This window comes from Diceros bicornis, chromosome 29, assembly GCF_020826845.1.
Source record: "Diceros bicornis minor isolate mBicDic1 chromosome 29, mDicBic1.mat.cur, whole genome shotgun sequence".
In the NCBI taxonomy this organism is placed as follows: domain Eukaryota; kingdom Metazoa; phylum Chordata; class Mammalia; order Perissodactyla; family Rhinocerotidae; genus Diceros; species Diceros bicornis.
The window spans coordinates 1694949-1713008 of NC_080768.1; the positions used below are offsets into that span (position 1 = coordinate 1694949).

Genomic DNA, 18060 nt, shown 5'->3' on the forward strand with positions numbered 1-18060 from the left:
ATTCTCCTGTCCGGGAAGCTGCACATTATCTCATTTCTCGATTGAATTTGATCCTGCTTAGGCATTAGGGCGGAATGAATCAGGCTCCTTGGAAGCCAAAGAATCTTGAAGGAGAGCAAACCAGTTGAAGAAACTTCTAAGTCATTCATGTCATGGTCCTAAAAGGTTATTTAGGGAAACACTTGAGAATGTAGCTGCCAGAAATTAGACATCAAACCATCAAACCATATTGGATTTATCATTGGTGATGATTTTGAGAATTATTTTGTGCACAATTATCTTTACTTTTGGTGCCCAGCAGTTTGGAGAAACCTTTGAGGGAAGAAGTTCCCAATGTGAATGGGCTCACATAAAACTTGCCTTGGGAACCCAGGGCTTAGTTACTGGGGTGGATAAGCCAACTGTAGGTGCCAACTATCCTTTTTGTGCCTTTAGAAAAGATTTCATTTGGTATGTTCATTAACTGACATTTTTAGCTTCGCAAACGACCATTTCTTTTATTAAATGAAAGTAAATGCATTATAGTGGAAACATTTTCACAAATTAAAACCCCTCTTGGTGACATGAAAGATGAGTTCCAAATATTCTTCGCAGGAAGGGATTAGGACCAAGCGTGTCACAGACGCACAGTCCTCTGAACTTGAGGACGGGCTCACGTTTCATTCTGGTGTCATAATTCCCAAACGTGTCAGGAGCATTCTGCGAGTGGCGGGGGGTGATGGTGGAAAGTGGGCGGGGAGCAGAGTCAGAAGTCCAGGATGGAACGTTGGCTCTGCCACAGACGAACCAGTGACCTGGGCAAGTTATTTTCACCATCTGAACCTCAGCTTTCTCATGGGCAAGGTTGAGATTCAAACCAGGACAGAATGAGCTCACACATGTCCAGTTGTGTAAATTCAGTCACAGCTTGCTGTAAAAACCCAAATCGGTGTGTTTAGAATACCTTCACCTCTGCATCTTCCATTACTCTCCATCTTCAGTATTGAGGATGGTCAGTGCTAACAGTGGTGTGTTGCCTCCAATATTTTTTAAACCTGGCCATAGATTCACGCACGGCTAGAATTTGAAGGAATATTAGCTGCCACCTACTTCAGCCTCCTCGTTTCTCAGTGAAACAGACTGAAGCCCCAAGAGCTGGATGGGTCCCCGATCACTGCTGGAATCCGGTCCTCCCAAAGCCTCTTTACCCCAGGGGACTCTCATCAAAAACTGTGCTTGAGGAGGGGCCAGCCCCGTGGCGTAGCAGTTAACTGCAGGTGCTCTGTCACTGGCGGCCCGGGTTCGGATCCTGGGCGCGCACCGACGCACCGCTTGTCAGGCCATGCTGTGGCGGCGTCCCGCATAAGGTGGAGGAAGATGGGCACAGATGTTAGCCCAGGGCCAGTCTTCCTCAGCAAAAAGAGGAGGATTGGCATGATGTTAGCTCAGGGCTGATCTTCCTCACACACACACACACACAAACCAACTGTGCTTGAGGAAAGGCAATTTTCATTGTGTTTTGAGATGTGTGAGTTGGGGGAGGACATTTAACATGCACCAGAGGCAGTTTTCTTAGAAAGGAGAATGGCTTTCTATGGAGAAAGTGAAGGGAAATCTGGCTACCGGTCGGCCCCCTTACTTCCCTCTACTTTATCGTGTCCTCTGAGTACAGTGGGTTTGGTTGAGTTCTCTCTGTGGTTCCTCATAAACGCCTTGCGACTCCAAGGCTGTGGCTATGGAAAACGTGCTGAGCCTGCAAGGAACGAGCTTCCAAGAGATCTCGTCACTCCCGGTCTGGAGGCGGTCAAGGACACTGGGAAGTTCTGAAATATGAGGTCCACTGGGGAGTGGAGAGATTGGAGCAGAGCACAAATTAAGTGGCTGGGAGCCTGAGGATGTGTGGTGGTCCTGCTGGTATGTCCGGGTTGGGCATGAACTGACAGAAGTCAGCATAGGCAGGTGGAGTTGAGGGCACATTGGTACAGGAGTCAGATGCACAGATGTGAGCTTGTTACTGTCCCCGGGGCAAAGCAACTCTGAGATGTTCCCATCCTTGAGAATCAGTGATTCCATGATTTAGTCTTGGCTGGCACAAACGTTTGTGGAATGAAGAATGGGTAGACCTGCAGATAATTGCATTTGCAGAGCCTTTGAAGCCGCCTGATTTTGATGGCCGTCAGCACGATGCTTCATTAAGTGAGCAGAGAATGAATATGGGACTACATGCAGTAAGTGTTCTCTTACTACCTGGTCTACAGTTGTCTTGGGGGGGGGAAACAGCTACATTAAGTCTACAAATCAGAGCAAAGAACACAGGAACCGCCCACACTTGACTCCATCTTCACGTCACTAATCACTACAAAGTGTATGCTCCTCCCACGGGAGTGTTGAGGACATCCAGGCCACACCGCCACACGCCAAGTTAAGCCAGTGATATATTGAGTGCTGACTGTGCACGGAGCAGTGGGCAGGACACTGCAAACTAGTGAAAGGAGAGTGAGTCATTGGCTATGAGCGACGCTGACCTTTCCCAGTCATTTCACATTCAAAACAAGAGCATGGGTCCCACCGAGTGTGGATTACTGTCTTTAGGGGGTGCTAGCTGCCACAGTTTAAACATTTCAAGATAGCTTATCTTCTCTTATCACCTGGGCCAGTGTTGGACTCTTTCTTTTGCCAAGAAATACAAACAAATTTGAAGGTTAACTCAACATAAATGTAAATAAATATCCTGAAGAGACATGACCACCTGGTGTAATAGCACCGACAAGGAATCTTCTTGATTTCTGCTGGAGCAGGATTTTCCTCCATTAGTGCAGGTGGGATCGGAGAAGAAGTCTTGGACAGGAAACTGGCTCAAAGTGGTGAAACATGTCCTCCAACACCGGTCTGCCTTCAAATTAGTGAGCTTTCCCCAGCACACGATGGACTCCAGAGGCAGTAAATTGAATGTATGTGATCATGGGCAGGCAGATTTTCTTGAAGATCCACCTTGACGAAGGCGTTGGAAAATCCCATGGAGAGGTGGCTGAGGACATTTCAGATATTAAAGTGATAAATGCATTTTTTAGATACCTTTTCCTAACTACAGAATTCACCTTAACAACAACAAACAACAATAGCTATGAATTTGGTTGTTTGTGCCTCTATGCAGAGCACTGTGCCAAGTCAGTCTGGAATGTCAGAGTTAGAGAAAGGGGAAATTAGCCCAAGGTCACAGCAAAGGGCTGGAGTCAGCATTCGATCCCAGGTCTATCAGGTGTCTGTGCCCTTGACCTGGACATTTCAATACCTCTTTCAAAACCAGGGCGGGATGGAGGGGGTGTGTTTTTATTGTGTTCCATTGGATGCAACATTCTATTATACATTTATAACCAAATTTATGCAAAATACATGCTGGACCCTCAATGGATATGTGGTGGTTGGTGAATTAGTTGATTTTTAAGAGGAAATATGGAGGTAAGTTGGTGTGACAAAGTACAAATGGCCCAGAAACACAAGTCTGATGACTCTGGATGGGCTAGCCCTTTCAATACCTTTTTGGGGAAATATCTCTCCTCTCTGGCCATCGTATCCCCTGACCTTTCCCCACAGAATAGGGGTTTGGATCATCCTAAGTATCTTTCTAAGCTCTATAATTCTGTGATTCTAGGAAATCACAGTCTAAAGAGAATTGATCATGAGGAGTATGCTTGGAGCAAACTGTGTGCTTCGGTAGGTTTTCTACCATATACCCAAAGATCTGAACAGTGTGCAGAGTGAAGGTGAAGACTATTCCATCTCAGAGGTGGACCTGGGCATTTTCCACTCCTGTCCTCCATCCCTGTGGTCCTCTGTGCGAGTGGCATCTCCTGGGGCTGTGCCTCGGGGTCTTGCCTAAGGGTTCGTTCTTTAAATCGGAGCAGATTATTCTAATTTAAACACAAATGACAAAAACGGAGCTCAGATTTGAAGGAGTTCTTTTGCCTCTTTATTTGTGAAATTAACAATCACAGAGATTTAGGAATACTGTCTACATGATTTTTAGAGATAGCCAAATGACCCAGGAAGTTGGCATTTTATTTATTTTGGGCGAACACATGCAACCAATGGCCATATCTAATACCCGCACTACTTCAGATTCCCAGATCCCATGCCGCAGGATGGATCTCAACCATTTCTTGTTTTGGGGAGAATTTAACCAAAAAGTGCTCACTATCCCACATCCCCTAGGCTTTCATGCTGGGCTCAGTCCCCACTCCCTGCCCATCTCAGCCAAGCAAGTCTACAGATGAGATGTGATTTTAGAGGAAAGGATCTGGAAGGCATCCTGGAGACTGCTCCCTTTTTTCAAGCACCGCTTTTGAGTAGTGAAGACCCCTAGCTCTGAGGCCAACACTGAAGGCCTCCATATGTGGTCGCAGCCTTTCCAGAGCCATTTCTCTGTGCGCCTCATCATGTCCTGACCCCCTGCCTTTTCTGGCCTCCTACCTTGCTCGTGGATGCCCTTCTTCCCACCCCCTCTCTGCCTGTCAGCTCACCCATCCATCAAGTATCTTCTCAAATGTCACCTACTTCAGGGGGCCCCTCTGGCTGTCCTCTCCCCTGCTCCCTGTGCTCCCTTCTCACTTCCCAGAGCATTCTGTACTGCTCTCTGCTCTTATCGTCTCTTCTCTTGTATCTAGGTATTTGTTTACTTCTCTAATCTGTGTTTTAATTATTTTTATCCTCGTCAGTCACATTGCTTTGAACAAACTAGATATTCTATAAATATTTGTTGAGTTTACAATTAAAGGAAACCTATAGCCCAATCTTCTAATTTTCATGGAAGCAAACAAATGAAGTCGGGTCCCAGGTAAATTAATAGGCATCCAGACTCCTAGTCCAAGATTATCTCCACTTATATAATCCTTCTTTCATTCCCCCTTTCCCCCCGAATGGGTTTTGTCAACTGGAGTTGATTTTCCCCTTGGAACAAGGCAGTGCAGTGTAGAAACTAGTGTAGGGAGTGCAGAAGCCTGACTGCACTTGAGAAGGACCTCAGCACTGCTCATCGCTCTTTATTCGTAGACGCACACAAAGATGTCGCTCGTTGCCGTGCCCTTCTACCAGAAGAGACACAAGCACTTTGACCAGTCTTATCGTAACGTTCAAACAAGGTACCTTCTGGATGAATATGCAGCGAAGAAGTAAGTTGGAATTCAGTGATTAGATGGTAGAGCTTTGATTATTGGTGTCCAATGTTTAAAGGTGGGAAACTCTATCCAGACCCCTGAAACCTGGAGATGAGTTGGTTTGGGGAGGGCCAGGGATGGCAGTGCTCCCTGATGCTCGTGTCCAACGCCAGAGGGGGGACACGGCTGACCCGGCTGTGCAGCAAACTCTGTGTGGAGCTCTGCACAGCGTGCTGCTATCTCTGTGGGTCCCGAGAGGTCCTGGTAGACTGGCTCTGAGCCCCTCGGTTAGATCGATGGCAGGAACCTCTTAGTAAGTGCTTGTTGACTTTACTCCTTTTTGCATATCACCCAGAACTGGAATCTAAAACGTCACAGCAAGGAAGGGCAGTGAGAAGGACAGCAGTGGAGAAGAAAGTCGGAGGGAGAGAAATTACTGGGTGGCAAAGTAAAGATCAGACAAAGTTGATATCAATAATAACTTTGCTACATTAATAATAAATATAGCGAAAGTGTATTTATTCACTGCCTGGTAGGCTGGTGTCCAGCCGCAAGTTCTTCTGCGAATTCTCAAGTACAGTGTCCTGAGGGACCGGCAGCACGTGCCCCAGGTGACAGCGCATCTGCAATTCTAATGGGCCGATGAGAAGGCTGTGCTGAAGGAGGAGAGACTGCCGGCAGGGCAGGCTCCGCCCGAGGGGCCTGCGCACACGTCACCAGCACCCTATATTTAGAAATGCCTATGGCCCTTGATGTAGCCCCATCCCTGTAACAAACAAAGCCAAACAGTTGCAGCCCCTCCCAACAGCCTCGGGGAGCGTCAGATCCCTCAAGATATATATAATCCTGGCCTTGGGCCGAGGGCTCAGAAGGCACTGGCCGGCACTGAAGGGAGACAGCAAGGGCGGAGGTGGAGCTCAGGCTGTGAAAGCTCCCCTCTGAGGAGGGGCATGCGCAGACGGGACGTAGGGAACACACAGAGATGTAGGTTTGTGTGTGTGCACGCATGCCTGCGTGTGCACTTGTGCTTGCATGTGTATATATGCGCACACGCATGTAGGTGCACATGTGCGCACACACGCGTGCAGGAGTGCACGTGTGCACACACATGCATGTATAATGGCACGGGCACGTGCATATGTGTACGTGTGTGCACATATGTGTTTGTGTGCTTTTGTGTGCAGGTAAGCTTGTACATGAACACATGTGCACGTGTATATGCTTGTGCATGTGTGTGCGTGTGTATGTGCGTGTATGTTTCAGGGATGGTTTGTGGTGTAGGGAAAGAAAGTGATGCTGTGTGTCATGACACATTGTTATACTTGTCTAACGCCCCTGATTTGTTTCAATGTTCCTCAAGGCGCGCTTCGACCCAGTCCTCTTCTCAGACGGCTGTCACTCAGGAGTCATCTTCCCACAGAGCGTCCAGCCAGACAGCCTTGGGAAGGACAACCTGTAGGCTCTGCGCAAAGAGGCTGAGCGCCGAGTCAGAGGAGGAGCATGAACGGAAAAGGAGGTAACCCTGCGGCCTCTCTCAGACCACCCGTGAGTCAGAGGGAGCTGCCTAGGGTCACAGAACTACCACACATCCCGGGCCAGGCACCCGGGGAGGGGGCCCTGCAGGTCAGGGAAAGAGGGGTGAGGGGCGGTAGCTGGAAGGGAACTTGAGGGAACATGGAAGGTGTGACTTGTAATAAAAGCGAGAAGCTACGTTTTCCGATCGCTTGCTTATTCTTCACCATCGTCATCTCAATTAATCCCGACAAGAAAACTGGGATGAATTTTCCCCTTCATCCTGCAGAAGAGAACACTGCGGTCCAGAGAACTCACGTCCCTTGTCCGGGGCCCCACGCCTCCTTCACGTGGCATCTGGAATGTGCCCTCAGGTCTCTACCCCGCTCCCACACCAAGCTCCCTCCCTGTCCGCACAGCGCAGGATCGTCCCATTCGAGACAGAGCAGTTTGAAGCTGATTTTGAATTTCCATCAACAACCTCTTTAGCTGTTGAAGAACAGCGGTGAGGGCTGTAGACTCAAGCAAGGTGATCTTCCCAAGCGGGGCCGGGCTTTCCACCAGCTGTCCGTGTGTAGAGTGCCTTGTGAGGGGCTCTGTGAACCGTCATACTCCACATTGCAGTGGACTCAGCTCATGTCATAGGAATGAGGTGGATTAATAGGAACGTTGGTCTTGAAATTATTTCCAGATCACAGAGAACAGGTGTGATCTTACTTTGATCTTTTCAGGACAAAATAGTTAAAATGTCTCGTAAATACTTCATTTTATACCTGGTCTATTTTTTCCCTCACCTCCCCCTGCTATTTATTTCTAGACAGTTCTCTCTATATCTCTAAACACTTACAGTTGCACCATGACTAAGGAATCTGTTTAATAAAAATAATGAGTAGCTGAAAAGATGAACCCTTATTTTTTAAAATTTGAGTTATCTTTTAGATGCCTTATGGGAATTTTGCCACGTAAATTAATTTTATTATAAAATGAAGACTTTACAACAAAAGATCCTTTTGTAATAGGATCACTTCAAAATGCGTACATTTAAAAATCTGGATTTTTATGTATTGGATTATTTAAAAAAGGGTTCTACTTATATTTAAGTTTTTGGCACGGGGGTGGGAGGACTTGGGCTTTATCATTTATTTTATCAGTTATACCTTGGTGTGACCTTGAACATATTGCATAAACTTCCTATTCCTCAATTTCCCCAGGGATGAAATGGGGGAGTGTAAACTTCTATTAATGTGAGCAGTCAGGGAGTGGGTTACCGTAATTCATACAGTTTCAGCAAAAATGACTTCTGTGACAGTGCTGGCTGTTGGAAATCTTCCTAAAACACACAAGGCTACTCTCTTGCAATCGTAAATCTGACTCACAGAACGTGTGTTGATTATCGATGACTGACTATAATCTTACCCTGTCTCTCAAGCTCGTTTTTTAGTAGATATAAGTAAGCGGTTGTGCCGACTCTGTGCTGAGCCCAGTACTCATGTTTTGGGATTATGCATTTTTTAGTAACCTCATAATATTTTATTCTCAAAACCCATGTGCATATCTTCCATGTGAAAGATCTTCTTGAAATTAGTTCTTTCCTCCTTTAAAAGTAAATCTAAATAATTGGAGATTTTGGTGAGTTGGGCCAGCGTTAATTGAGATTTTATTATGATTCCTGCTCCCTTCCTGCCACGCGGGCCGCTGGGGAGGAACGAATGAGCACTGTTATGTAGGGTGATTTGAGGAGCTAAATGAATTCTAGTCCTTATTGTTTTAAGTCACTACTCTTGCTAGCCTTAAGTGTTACTGAGCGCTCTTGTATATTCCTTACCTCTTGTGGAAGATATTAGTTTAACATACCGGACAGATTGGTCCTTTGTGAAAGATGAAGGTGTGGGATCATCAGTTTGAGTTAGTGCCTATGTCTTCATGTAAAATAAATGCCAAAGAGGCCTCGGCGTGCTCTGAAGGAGCTCGGCATGTCCTTCTGAAGACACAGCGGGTTAGAAACGTCCTTTTGAGGCCTTTACTTCTGTCCTCGGGAGAAATGGGCCTCCCTGATCTTGCAGGCTGTCCCAGGGGCTTGTCCTTAGCGTAAACGCATGACGGATGATGTAATTCTGCACGAGAGGCCGGAGTCACAGCTGCCTCATCACAGAGCAGCAGAAATATGTTCTCAGTGTCCTGAATTACAGTGTTTGGGGTTGGGTGGGGGAAGAAATTTCAGTTCAAATATTTATTACAAACTACAAAATGTTAGGGGAAGGTGGTGCTATTGACTTAAGAGTAAGTCGAAGCCTTTAGTAAGTCCAGCGCACATAGTCATTTTAAACAGCTTCAAGGTGGGCCTTCTGGTTCTTTAAGCTTATCGGGACAATTCGTGGCATGCATAGAGACTTGTCTCTTCTGTCGCTGTAATTTAGAGGGATTCATGACAAACAAGAAGGCTCATTTCCTGCATGCCTTCTCGGACAATGCGCTCACTCACTCCTGTAGGACTCCTGTGCACCTGGCACCTGGACGTGAGTGGACCTGAGCAATTGAGATTTACAGTGGCATGACAGGTGTCATCCGACACACACATACGTGTGCTTCAAAACTTAAAGACCTGCTGTCCTCCTCCACGCTCCACCAGGAGGGAGGAGAACAAGGTGCTGTGAAAGAGAATGCTAGGGCTATCATCTGGGCATTGGCCCAAGGAGGGTTTCTCAGAGTGGGATCTCGGCTGCAGACCACAGGACAAGCAGGAGTTGGCCGCCTTAAGAGTCGGGAGAAATGCCCCACGAGCAGAGGGTGTGCGGAGAGGCTGTGGCTTGAAGAGACTGTCTCTGGAAACAGCTGCGGGACAGCCAGTGGGGCAGGTCCTGGGAGGGGACACGGGGAGTGAGAGGTGGGGCTGCATGTGAGTCAGAATGAAGAGGGCAGTGACCCAATACTCCAGTCTTGGTTTAGTTTTTTTTTTTTTTTTTAATTGATGTTTTCATAGTTTATAACATTGTGAAATTTTGGGTTGTACATTTTTGTTTGTCCATCACCATATACATGTCTCCCTTCACCCCTTGTGCCCACCCCCCACCCCCATTGCCCCTGGTAACCACAATACAGTTTTCTCTGTCCATGGGATGGTTTATATTTCAGATATGAGTGAGATAATACAGTGTTTGTCTTTCTCTTTCTGGCTTATTTCACTTAACATAATACCCTCCAGGCCCATCCATGTTGTTGCAAATGGGACAATTTTGTCTTTTTTTTATGGCTGAGTAGTATTCCATTGTGTGTGTGTGTGTATATATATATATATATATACACCACATCTTCTTGATCCAATCTTCAGTCGAGGGACACTTAGGTTGCTTCCACTTCTTGGCTATAGTGAATAATGCTGCAATGAACATAAGGGTGCATAAGCCTCTTTGAATTGCTGATTTCAGGTTCATTGGATAGATTCCCAGTAGTGGGATAGCTGGATCATAGGGTATTTCTATTTTTAATTATTTGAGGAATCTCCATACCGTTTTCCATAGAGGCTGCACCAGTTTGCAGTCCCACTAGCTGTGTATGAAGGTTCCTGTTTCTCCACATCCTCTCCAACATTTGTTGTTTTTTGTCTTGGTGATTATAGCCATTCTAACGGGCGTGAGGTGGTATCTTAGTGTTGTTTTGATTTGCATTTCCCTGATGATTAGTGATGTTGAATATCTTTTCATGTGCCTGTTGGCCATCTGTATATCGTCTTTGGAGAAGTGTCTGTTCATTTCCTCTGCCCGTTTCTTGATCGGGTTGTTTGATTTTTGTTGTTCATTTGTTTCGTTTAGTTTTTATGGTTCCTCACTCCACATTTCTGTACGAAGAAGCTGCGGAATTTTCCGAAATTCTGTATTGCATCTCAGACTTCCCAAACGCCCAACCCCAGGTCTGCGTTATGTACACTGTTTGGAGCAGTGCTGACCCATCATCAGGGGCATTGTGGGGTGACAGAAAGGGTCCTGGGTGGGGAGCCTGCAACGTGGGTTCCAGGTCAGGCTCCATCACCCACCTGAAGTATATGAGCTCAGATGGTTCTCTCCACATCTGGGGCAGACATGATGCCTAAGGTCCCTCTGATCTGATACCCTGCCTTACGATATGAGGTCCACCTGGACCCGCCACCTCTTCATCTGCACACTTCGTGCTGCAGGTGACGTCTTGCTCAGCTGTTCTCCTTCGTGGTGCTATCCCTTCCCAGGCAGCACCACGGAACAGCAAGCAGCCTGGTTTGCTGGGACCTTGGGAGTGCCAGGGTGAAGAGGGGAGATGAGGGTGGGAAGGGATGACATGGGGCTGGGAGAGCCGGCTCGGAGCTTGGAAGCACCACTGGGCCCGGCAATGTTGGGCGGTGTGATTTTGGGGACTCACAAAGATGGCACTCAGGCCAGAAGACATGTGCGCCCATTTCTCTGCCCCTACAGACTGAAGAAGCTGAATTGTTCATTTCATCCTTTTTATTTTTCTAGAATACAAGTTTATCTGTATCTGTTAATTCAGAAGGCTTTCATTCAGTCTTAAATTCACTCATAAATGGCAGCATCCCCAGGAAAACAAATGGTTTTCATGTGCTGCCTGGCACGAGGTGCTCAGCCTTTCCTAGATTGTCACGTCATATCGGAACTGGCTGGAAACACCCTCTAGCCCTGTGGTCTAACCACTGAGCCTCAGACCCTTGAGTGCAGCCAGACTCCTGACTTTATAAGTGGGGAGACCGAGTCCTGAAAAGGTGAAGACACTTGCTCACTGTTGCACGTCTATTGAGCACCTTCTGTATGTGAGCTGCCGTGAGTATAAGATGAGTAAACAAGTCTTGTTTTTGAGGAATTGCAGACTCATTTCCTGACTGTGTCCAGCGCCTGCTGTTTGCCATCATGACCCACCACCCGCAGGGCCACTCTGACAGTTAACCTGGCCAGAAATGAGTCAAGCGTTTACAGCGGCCTCTCAGAGCGATTCTCTGTAGCTTCCCGGCCTCCTAATGATTGTGACTGTGCACTCCTCTTGGTAAAGGGGAAACTGGAGTGTAGAGCTCCTGTATGGGTTTTATTTAGAAAGGGTATACCTGCCCTTCTTTACAACTTCTCTATGTATGGTATTAACACAGTCACCAAAATGCGCTCTTGAAAGAAAGAGATAAAAATAAACAGAGAGGCTGGCCTGGTGGCAAAACAGTTAAGTTCACACACTCTGCTTTGGGGGCCTGGGGGGGCACCCGTTCAGATCCTGGGTGAGGACTTACTCACCACTCATGAAGCCACGCTGAGGCGGCGGCCCACATAGAGCACCAAGAAGGATGTGCAACTAAGACATACAACTGTCTACTGGGGCTTTGGGGAAAAAAAGAAAGAAAGGAGGCAGACTGGCAAAAGATGTGAGCTCAGGGCCAATCTTTCTCAAAAAAAAAAAAAAAATTAAAAAAAAGTCAGATGAGGCTGTAGCATAAAAGAGTCCCACTTGGACATTCTATTAAAAAAAATAAACAGAAATAGCATTTCTCCTATTTCCTTGCTCCCCACTTAAGAAAATCCTGGGAGGGAGCACGTCTGGTCCTTCCAGCCCTCGGTGACCAGGCGCCCTTTCCCGGGTGTCAGAGAAGAACGTCCTTCTTGGCCCGCAGGTACCAGTCTCTGGAGGCCGCCTACGGGGAGGCCAAGCGGGAGCGTTTCCTCAGGGAACTGGCCGAGCTGGAGGAAAACGTGCACCTGGCGCGCTCCCACGCTCAGTCCAAGCTGGACCGATACGCCATCCAGCAGATGGTAGGCGCACTCGGGGTCTCCCTGGGGGGCGCGGGGCCGGTGGCGGTTTGTCGGCACGATGTTGGCACGGCCGGATGGCAGAGAGCCTGGCCTGCCCCCCTGCCACGCGCTGACCCGTCCTTGCCTCCCGGGACAGGTGGAGGACAAGCTGGCCTGGGAGAGGCCCGCGTTGGAGGAGCGGATGCGGAGAGCCCCCGAGATCCTGGTGCGCCTGCGCTCGCACACCGTGTGGGAGAGGATGAACGTGAAGCTCTGCTTCACCGTGCAGGGCTTTCCCACCCCCGTGGTGCAGTGGTGAGTGGGGCTCCCTCCCGGGGCGGGGCGGGCCGTGCTGCCGCGTTTCCTTTAAGGACCTGCAAGGCCTGGCGCATGGGGTCGGATGAAGAGGATCCTTGTGGAGGAAACGCGTGCCACACCGCACGTTCCGCCGACCGCGTGCGTGAAGCTGCCCGGGAAACCCGCTTGTAAACCGCACGCAAGGTCGCTGCAAATGCGACACAGCCATTTCGTTTTAGTGAAGTTGACTCAAGTGGTTTTCCAGAGGATTTTTAAAAATTTTAAAAATATATTTTATTTTTACATAGAAATATATTCTGAAAGTGGGTTCCCTGAAATGACCCGTGGTTACCCGTGCGGCTCTGCTCTTAATTATGCGGAGACTCCTAAGAGGAGGCTCTGAGCCCCAAAGCTCGAGCCACATACCGTGCATAGTTAATGCCCCTCGTGATGTCCAAGAGTTCACTCTCTAAGCCCATGGACGCTTTTTGTTTTGATACCTGTTGCGTATATATGCTCATTTGTTTCCCCACTTTCTGGAAATGATAGTAGAGACCCCAAAGTTCGTAGCTGCTACAAAAACCATAAACATTTACTTGTATCCTGATTGGGGCAGCAGGTCAGAAAACAGCGTCAGGTTCTGTGTCTGTTCATGAGGCTGCTGGGGAGGCTGAGCCCCACCCCCCCCCACCAGGGGGGATGTGGTCCTGCCGCCCTGGGTGGGACCTTGATGCCAGCTTCCTCCAGCCGGGATCCAGTGCGGTTGATCAGATAGGTCTCTCCCGGCACGTCCCAGCTACACCACGGCCTAGAGAGGCTGCCCGGAGAGGTAACCAACATTACTTTTACATTTTTTTCCTTATGGACAGACATATCCTCAATTCCTAACACAGTTCCAGGAGACTTTTGGCACACGCTCTGTCGTAGGTTGAGGATTGCCCAGATAGTCTGAATTCTGCAAGAGCTGCTGTCCCCTCAAACAGACAAACGGGGGCCGTAGCTGCTCCCACTCCTCCCCGCCTGTGATGCTGTGAAGTGAAGTTTGCAGAAGCAGAACAATAGCCTACTAGAAGGCAACCAAGACGGCCGGGACACAATGCAAAAAGCCCAGTCGACCTGACACTGAAATAGTGTTCCCGTCGTTTAGGTATAAAGATGGTGTTTTGATCTGCCAAGCAGAAGAGCCGGGGAAGTACCGGATCGACAGCAAGTACGGCGTGCACACGCTGGAGATCAACAGGTGAGGTCTCGGCGGGCGGGCCATGTGCCCCGACACCGGCCTCAGATAACCCACGTTTCACACACGAAAGAGACATCAAATGTAAAAACGGAGGGTGGATCACACCACATCTGCTGGTGCATTCTGTGTGACTTGAAGGGTGTTTCTGAGTTAATTTAATTGGTGGTAGAAGCTTCCCTTCCTTGTCTTTGGTGTCAGGCCAGAGGGTGCAAATCCAGTCGCTGGTCCAGGCTCCCGTTCTGGGAACCAAGAGAATAAATGGTTCAAGGAAAGGGGATGGGGTCCAGGGGTCAGGGCTACAGCGACACACAGATGGAGGTCACCTCTGTTTGCAGTGGGCTGCGTCTTGTACCAGGTTTGAGTAACAATCCTTAAACTCAGACTCTTCAAAGAAATATCACCTTCATTATTTTTTTCATAGCAAATTGAAAAAATGTAGAAAATACAGATAAGTAAAAGAAAATAAAAACCAGCCATATTTCCAACACCAGTGTCAGTATTTTGGTGTATAAGACAACTGTACTTTTTTCCTTACGCAACACACACACTCCTCTAAACATACATGCATACTTTGATTTTTTTTTATAAAAGTGAGATTTTGCTGTTCATTTTCTCTCTGTTTCTCTTGTATACACAGTTTTTATTTTTTACAAAAGGATCATAACATTTTGCAATCCACCTTTTTTCGTGAATAGTATATCATGACACTTTCCCAGGGCTCAACTGTTAATTTTTCTGGTAAATGTGACTACATAATGGACTATAATTAAGAACATGCACACTTGTCCAGGAACCTGAGACCTGGGTTTGGATCCCCAATCTACCATCTATGCTGTGACTTCAGGTAAGTCATCAGCTCTTCCTGAATTGTACTATTCTTGTCTGAAAATAATTATCAACAGACAGATAATAAAAATGTCATCTTCTCTGTTTGCCTTAATAGAGTTATTGTGAGAATCAAATAAGAACATACAGGCTCTGTTTATATGTATGATATAAATATATGGTAATTATGTGTGTGTAGTAAGTTGTATCAAATTCTTTCTGGGAAAAGATGAGGGGTGCTGGTATAAATAATGTAAAAAATCAGGAAACCATTCAAATATGTGATTTTATTTATTACTGAACTGTGAAGCATGACTGCATCATCATTAGGCTCAGTTTAAACTTTCTCGGAAGGGCCCAGGCTTGGCTACCCCTCCTGGCGCCCCTCGCCTGCACTCCCAGGGCGGCATGGCATAGAGGTGCCCATCCCTCAGCCTGGTGGAGCTGGACGCTGCTGTCTGCTCGGGCTCCACCTTGTCCCTCCTCCTCGTGCAGCCTTCTAGGAGCCTCCGTGAGGCCTGGAAGTTTTCCCACCACCAGAACCGTGATTCCACCTGCAGATTAATTAGCATAGGTGTTAAATGTTACAGTTGAGATTAGTATTTGTGACCAGTCATTACCTTGTTTCTCTAGGTAAGTTTGAGGCTCTTTAGGAAAGCTAGAGGCCCTGGCCTCCTGGCCCTAAAGCACTGTTTATTGAGAACCTGCCATATGCCAGACGCTGTTCTACATACTTGGGATACAAAGACCAAACCCAGGTCCCTGACTTGGAGGTCTTACTCCTAGCATGAGGAGGTGGACCACACGCATAGTAAAAAAGTGGATTATATAGCAGGTCAGAGTGCTGGGTAGATGGGGAACCTATGGCCTGCAGGGGGCTTGTGGTGTCGAATAGCGTGGTTGGGTAGACCTGCATGGAGAAGATGTCTTAGGAGCAAGGCTCACAGTAGATGAAGGAGTGGGACAGAGAGATGTGGGGCAGAGGCTCCAGGAAGCACCTCTGGGCCTCTGGGCTGGAGTGGTGGGTGGGAGTCTCAGGACAGGCCGTCGGAGATGTAGCCAGGGCTGAGCAGATCACATCAGATCACACGCAGGCTGTCGCAGGGAACTTGGCGTTTCCTTGGGGGCAAAGGGCAGACTTCAGAGGAGAGAAAGAGCTGACTTACATTTCCAAAGGGTCAGCCTGCTGTGAATAGAAGGCAGGGCACACTGTTGGGAAGCTCTGCTGAAATTCAGGAAAGATGGTGGGGTCTTGGAGCAGTGGGTGCAGTGGAGCTGGTGAGAAGGGTGTGGACTCTGCACAGATTTTGAAGGGGGACACAATAGGATTTGCTGATGGATTGGATGTGGGGTGTTAGTGAAAAAGAGCGTCAAAAGCAGTTCCAAAGGTTGGGGTCCATGCATCAGCTGGGATGAGGAAGGCTGAGGGGTGGGGGTCTAGGCACAAGCTCATGTGGAGGGCTGGGGTCTCCTCGTGCCTCGAGCTGGAATTCCCAGGCCCCTTGCTGCCTTTTTTGAGAGAGTAGTTTTCTCTCCTTTGATTTCCAAAATGTGTGGAAATTCTCACAGGCAGTAAACCATACTCTCTAGAAGGAGAACATTCACCCTCCTTTGTTGTCCGGGAGGTCTGCTCTGTCATACAGGTGCCCTGTGACTGCTGAGGGTGAGGTGGGTCAGTCTGAGTTAGCAACTGGCTCGTTTCCCAGCTGTATTTTAATTATCGTTTTAAAAAGAAAAGCCATTCCCTTTTCTCAAGTATGAAAAACGTCCTAGTCACACTAGTGTTGGCAACTTTTAAATTTGTATTGGAAACGATAGAGGCTTTGCACCAAGTGAATAATAAATCAGTAGAGGCCCCAGGACGCCATGACTACTCGATTCACGAATCCAGGTCTCCTTAGATATACTTGGATTTTGTACAAGTATGCAAATATTCGAGGAATTCAGGAAAAGGAAATTCCGGAGGCTAATTTTTCTCTCAATATTCTTATCTGCACTGGGATGTTTTTAACAGATGAAATGTGAGTATTCTTCAGAAAAAGACCAGTGGGGAAGCCCACAAATTACAGCTCATCTCAGCTGTTCATACCGAACTGCTGAGTTATCATCATCTGATCTGTGGCCGATTTAAGTGGTGTGGAATGTGCTGGCTCCCCTCTCGAGACCGGCTCAGGAATGAGCTTTTCTTTCTGTTACAGGAGTGACATTTATTCCTATGACTATTCCTTGGCCCCTGTCGCCAGATTCTTGAAGTGCCGAAAAGGAAGCTCACTGCCCTTCAGAACTGTTTGAAATTAAAGTGTAGTTGACACTATTTTATGTGCTCGTAGGATTTTCTCTTGGGACTCATAATTTGAGTTCTGTTTCTTCAAAGAATTTGAATGTTATTCTCACATTTTTCTATAAGTGTTTAGAACAATCTATCTTGTATTTTATTTGTAACATCTCTACTCCCCACTCGCCACTGTAGAACGGCTTTAGGACTAACTTCTTGCACTTTATTTTTAGACTTTGATATTCAAATTCTAATTTGAGCTAAATTTTAAATCCAGTGTCAACACCACTTGGAGTTTGAGGACGTGGGACCTGATGACCCAGGAGAAATTCATGTGCCACTTAAACATTTGTCTGCCCATGGTTAAAATGGATAAAATATTATTAGTCTCTCAGTGGGGTTGTCTTGGGGGCACTTCAAATGGAGACTTTGGGATGCAAAAGTGCCCCACGGAAGTTTATAAAAATGGAGACCAAAGGAAACTATCTCTGTCAACACTGGGAGCCAGTCCAAACAGAAAATAAAACCCTTGCCCCTTAATCACTTGCTTGCAATTTCTCAGCATGAAGTCAAGGCTTGAATTAGACTCCGTGGGCAAGCTAAATGCTTCTCTGGAGCTGTCTTGGGAAGGAGAGAAGGGATGGAGTCCCACTGGGTTGTGCTCAGGCATGGGGGTCTCCAAATCACCCAGGGACAAAATTTCAAGCTGGGCTCAGTATCCTCAGTAGCTGCCAAGCCCTGCCTGTCCCCCCCCCCCCGCCCCGCCCCCTGCTATCCACTCTGTCCATGCCACAGATGCCCTACTTCCTACAGCCCACCCACGGCACCAGGAGTCCACACCCCAACACAGACGTGCATGCGTATTTATAATCTACATATGTCCCAGTATATTTGATATAATGGAAAACATTTACAAAAGAGAAATGCAAAAAGAGTGAGATAACAGTAAACAGAGCCAGAGGTTCTAACTTCCCTGCACACCCAGTGCGTTATCTTGTACTGCCTCACTGGGCGCACCCTACA

The 18060-nt window shown here is 47.5% G+C and overlaps 1 protein-coding gene across 1 annotated transcript in view; it reads left to right on the forward strand.

Moving 5' to 3' along the window:
* Positions 1 to 5026: 5026 nt before the first annotated feature.
* The window catches only part of MYOM2 (myomesin 2), an 85633-nt gene continuing 72599 nt past the window's right edge, over positions 5027 to 18060 (forward strand). The window contains exons 1-5 of the mRNA XM_058525373.1: positions 5027 to 5147; positions 6493 to 6648; positions 12283 to 12421; positions 12558 to 12715; positions 13845 to 13937. Coding sequence (XP_058381356.1) covers positions 5041 to 5147; positions 6493 to 6648; positions 12283 to 12421; positions 12558 to 12715; positions 13845 to 13937 — 653 coding nt within the window. The 5' untranslated portion in view covers positions 5027 to 5040. The remainder of the gene's footprint in view (positions 5148 to 6492; positions 6649 to 12282; positions 12422 to 12557; positions 12716 to 13844; positions 13938 to 18060) is intronic.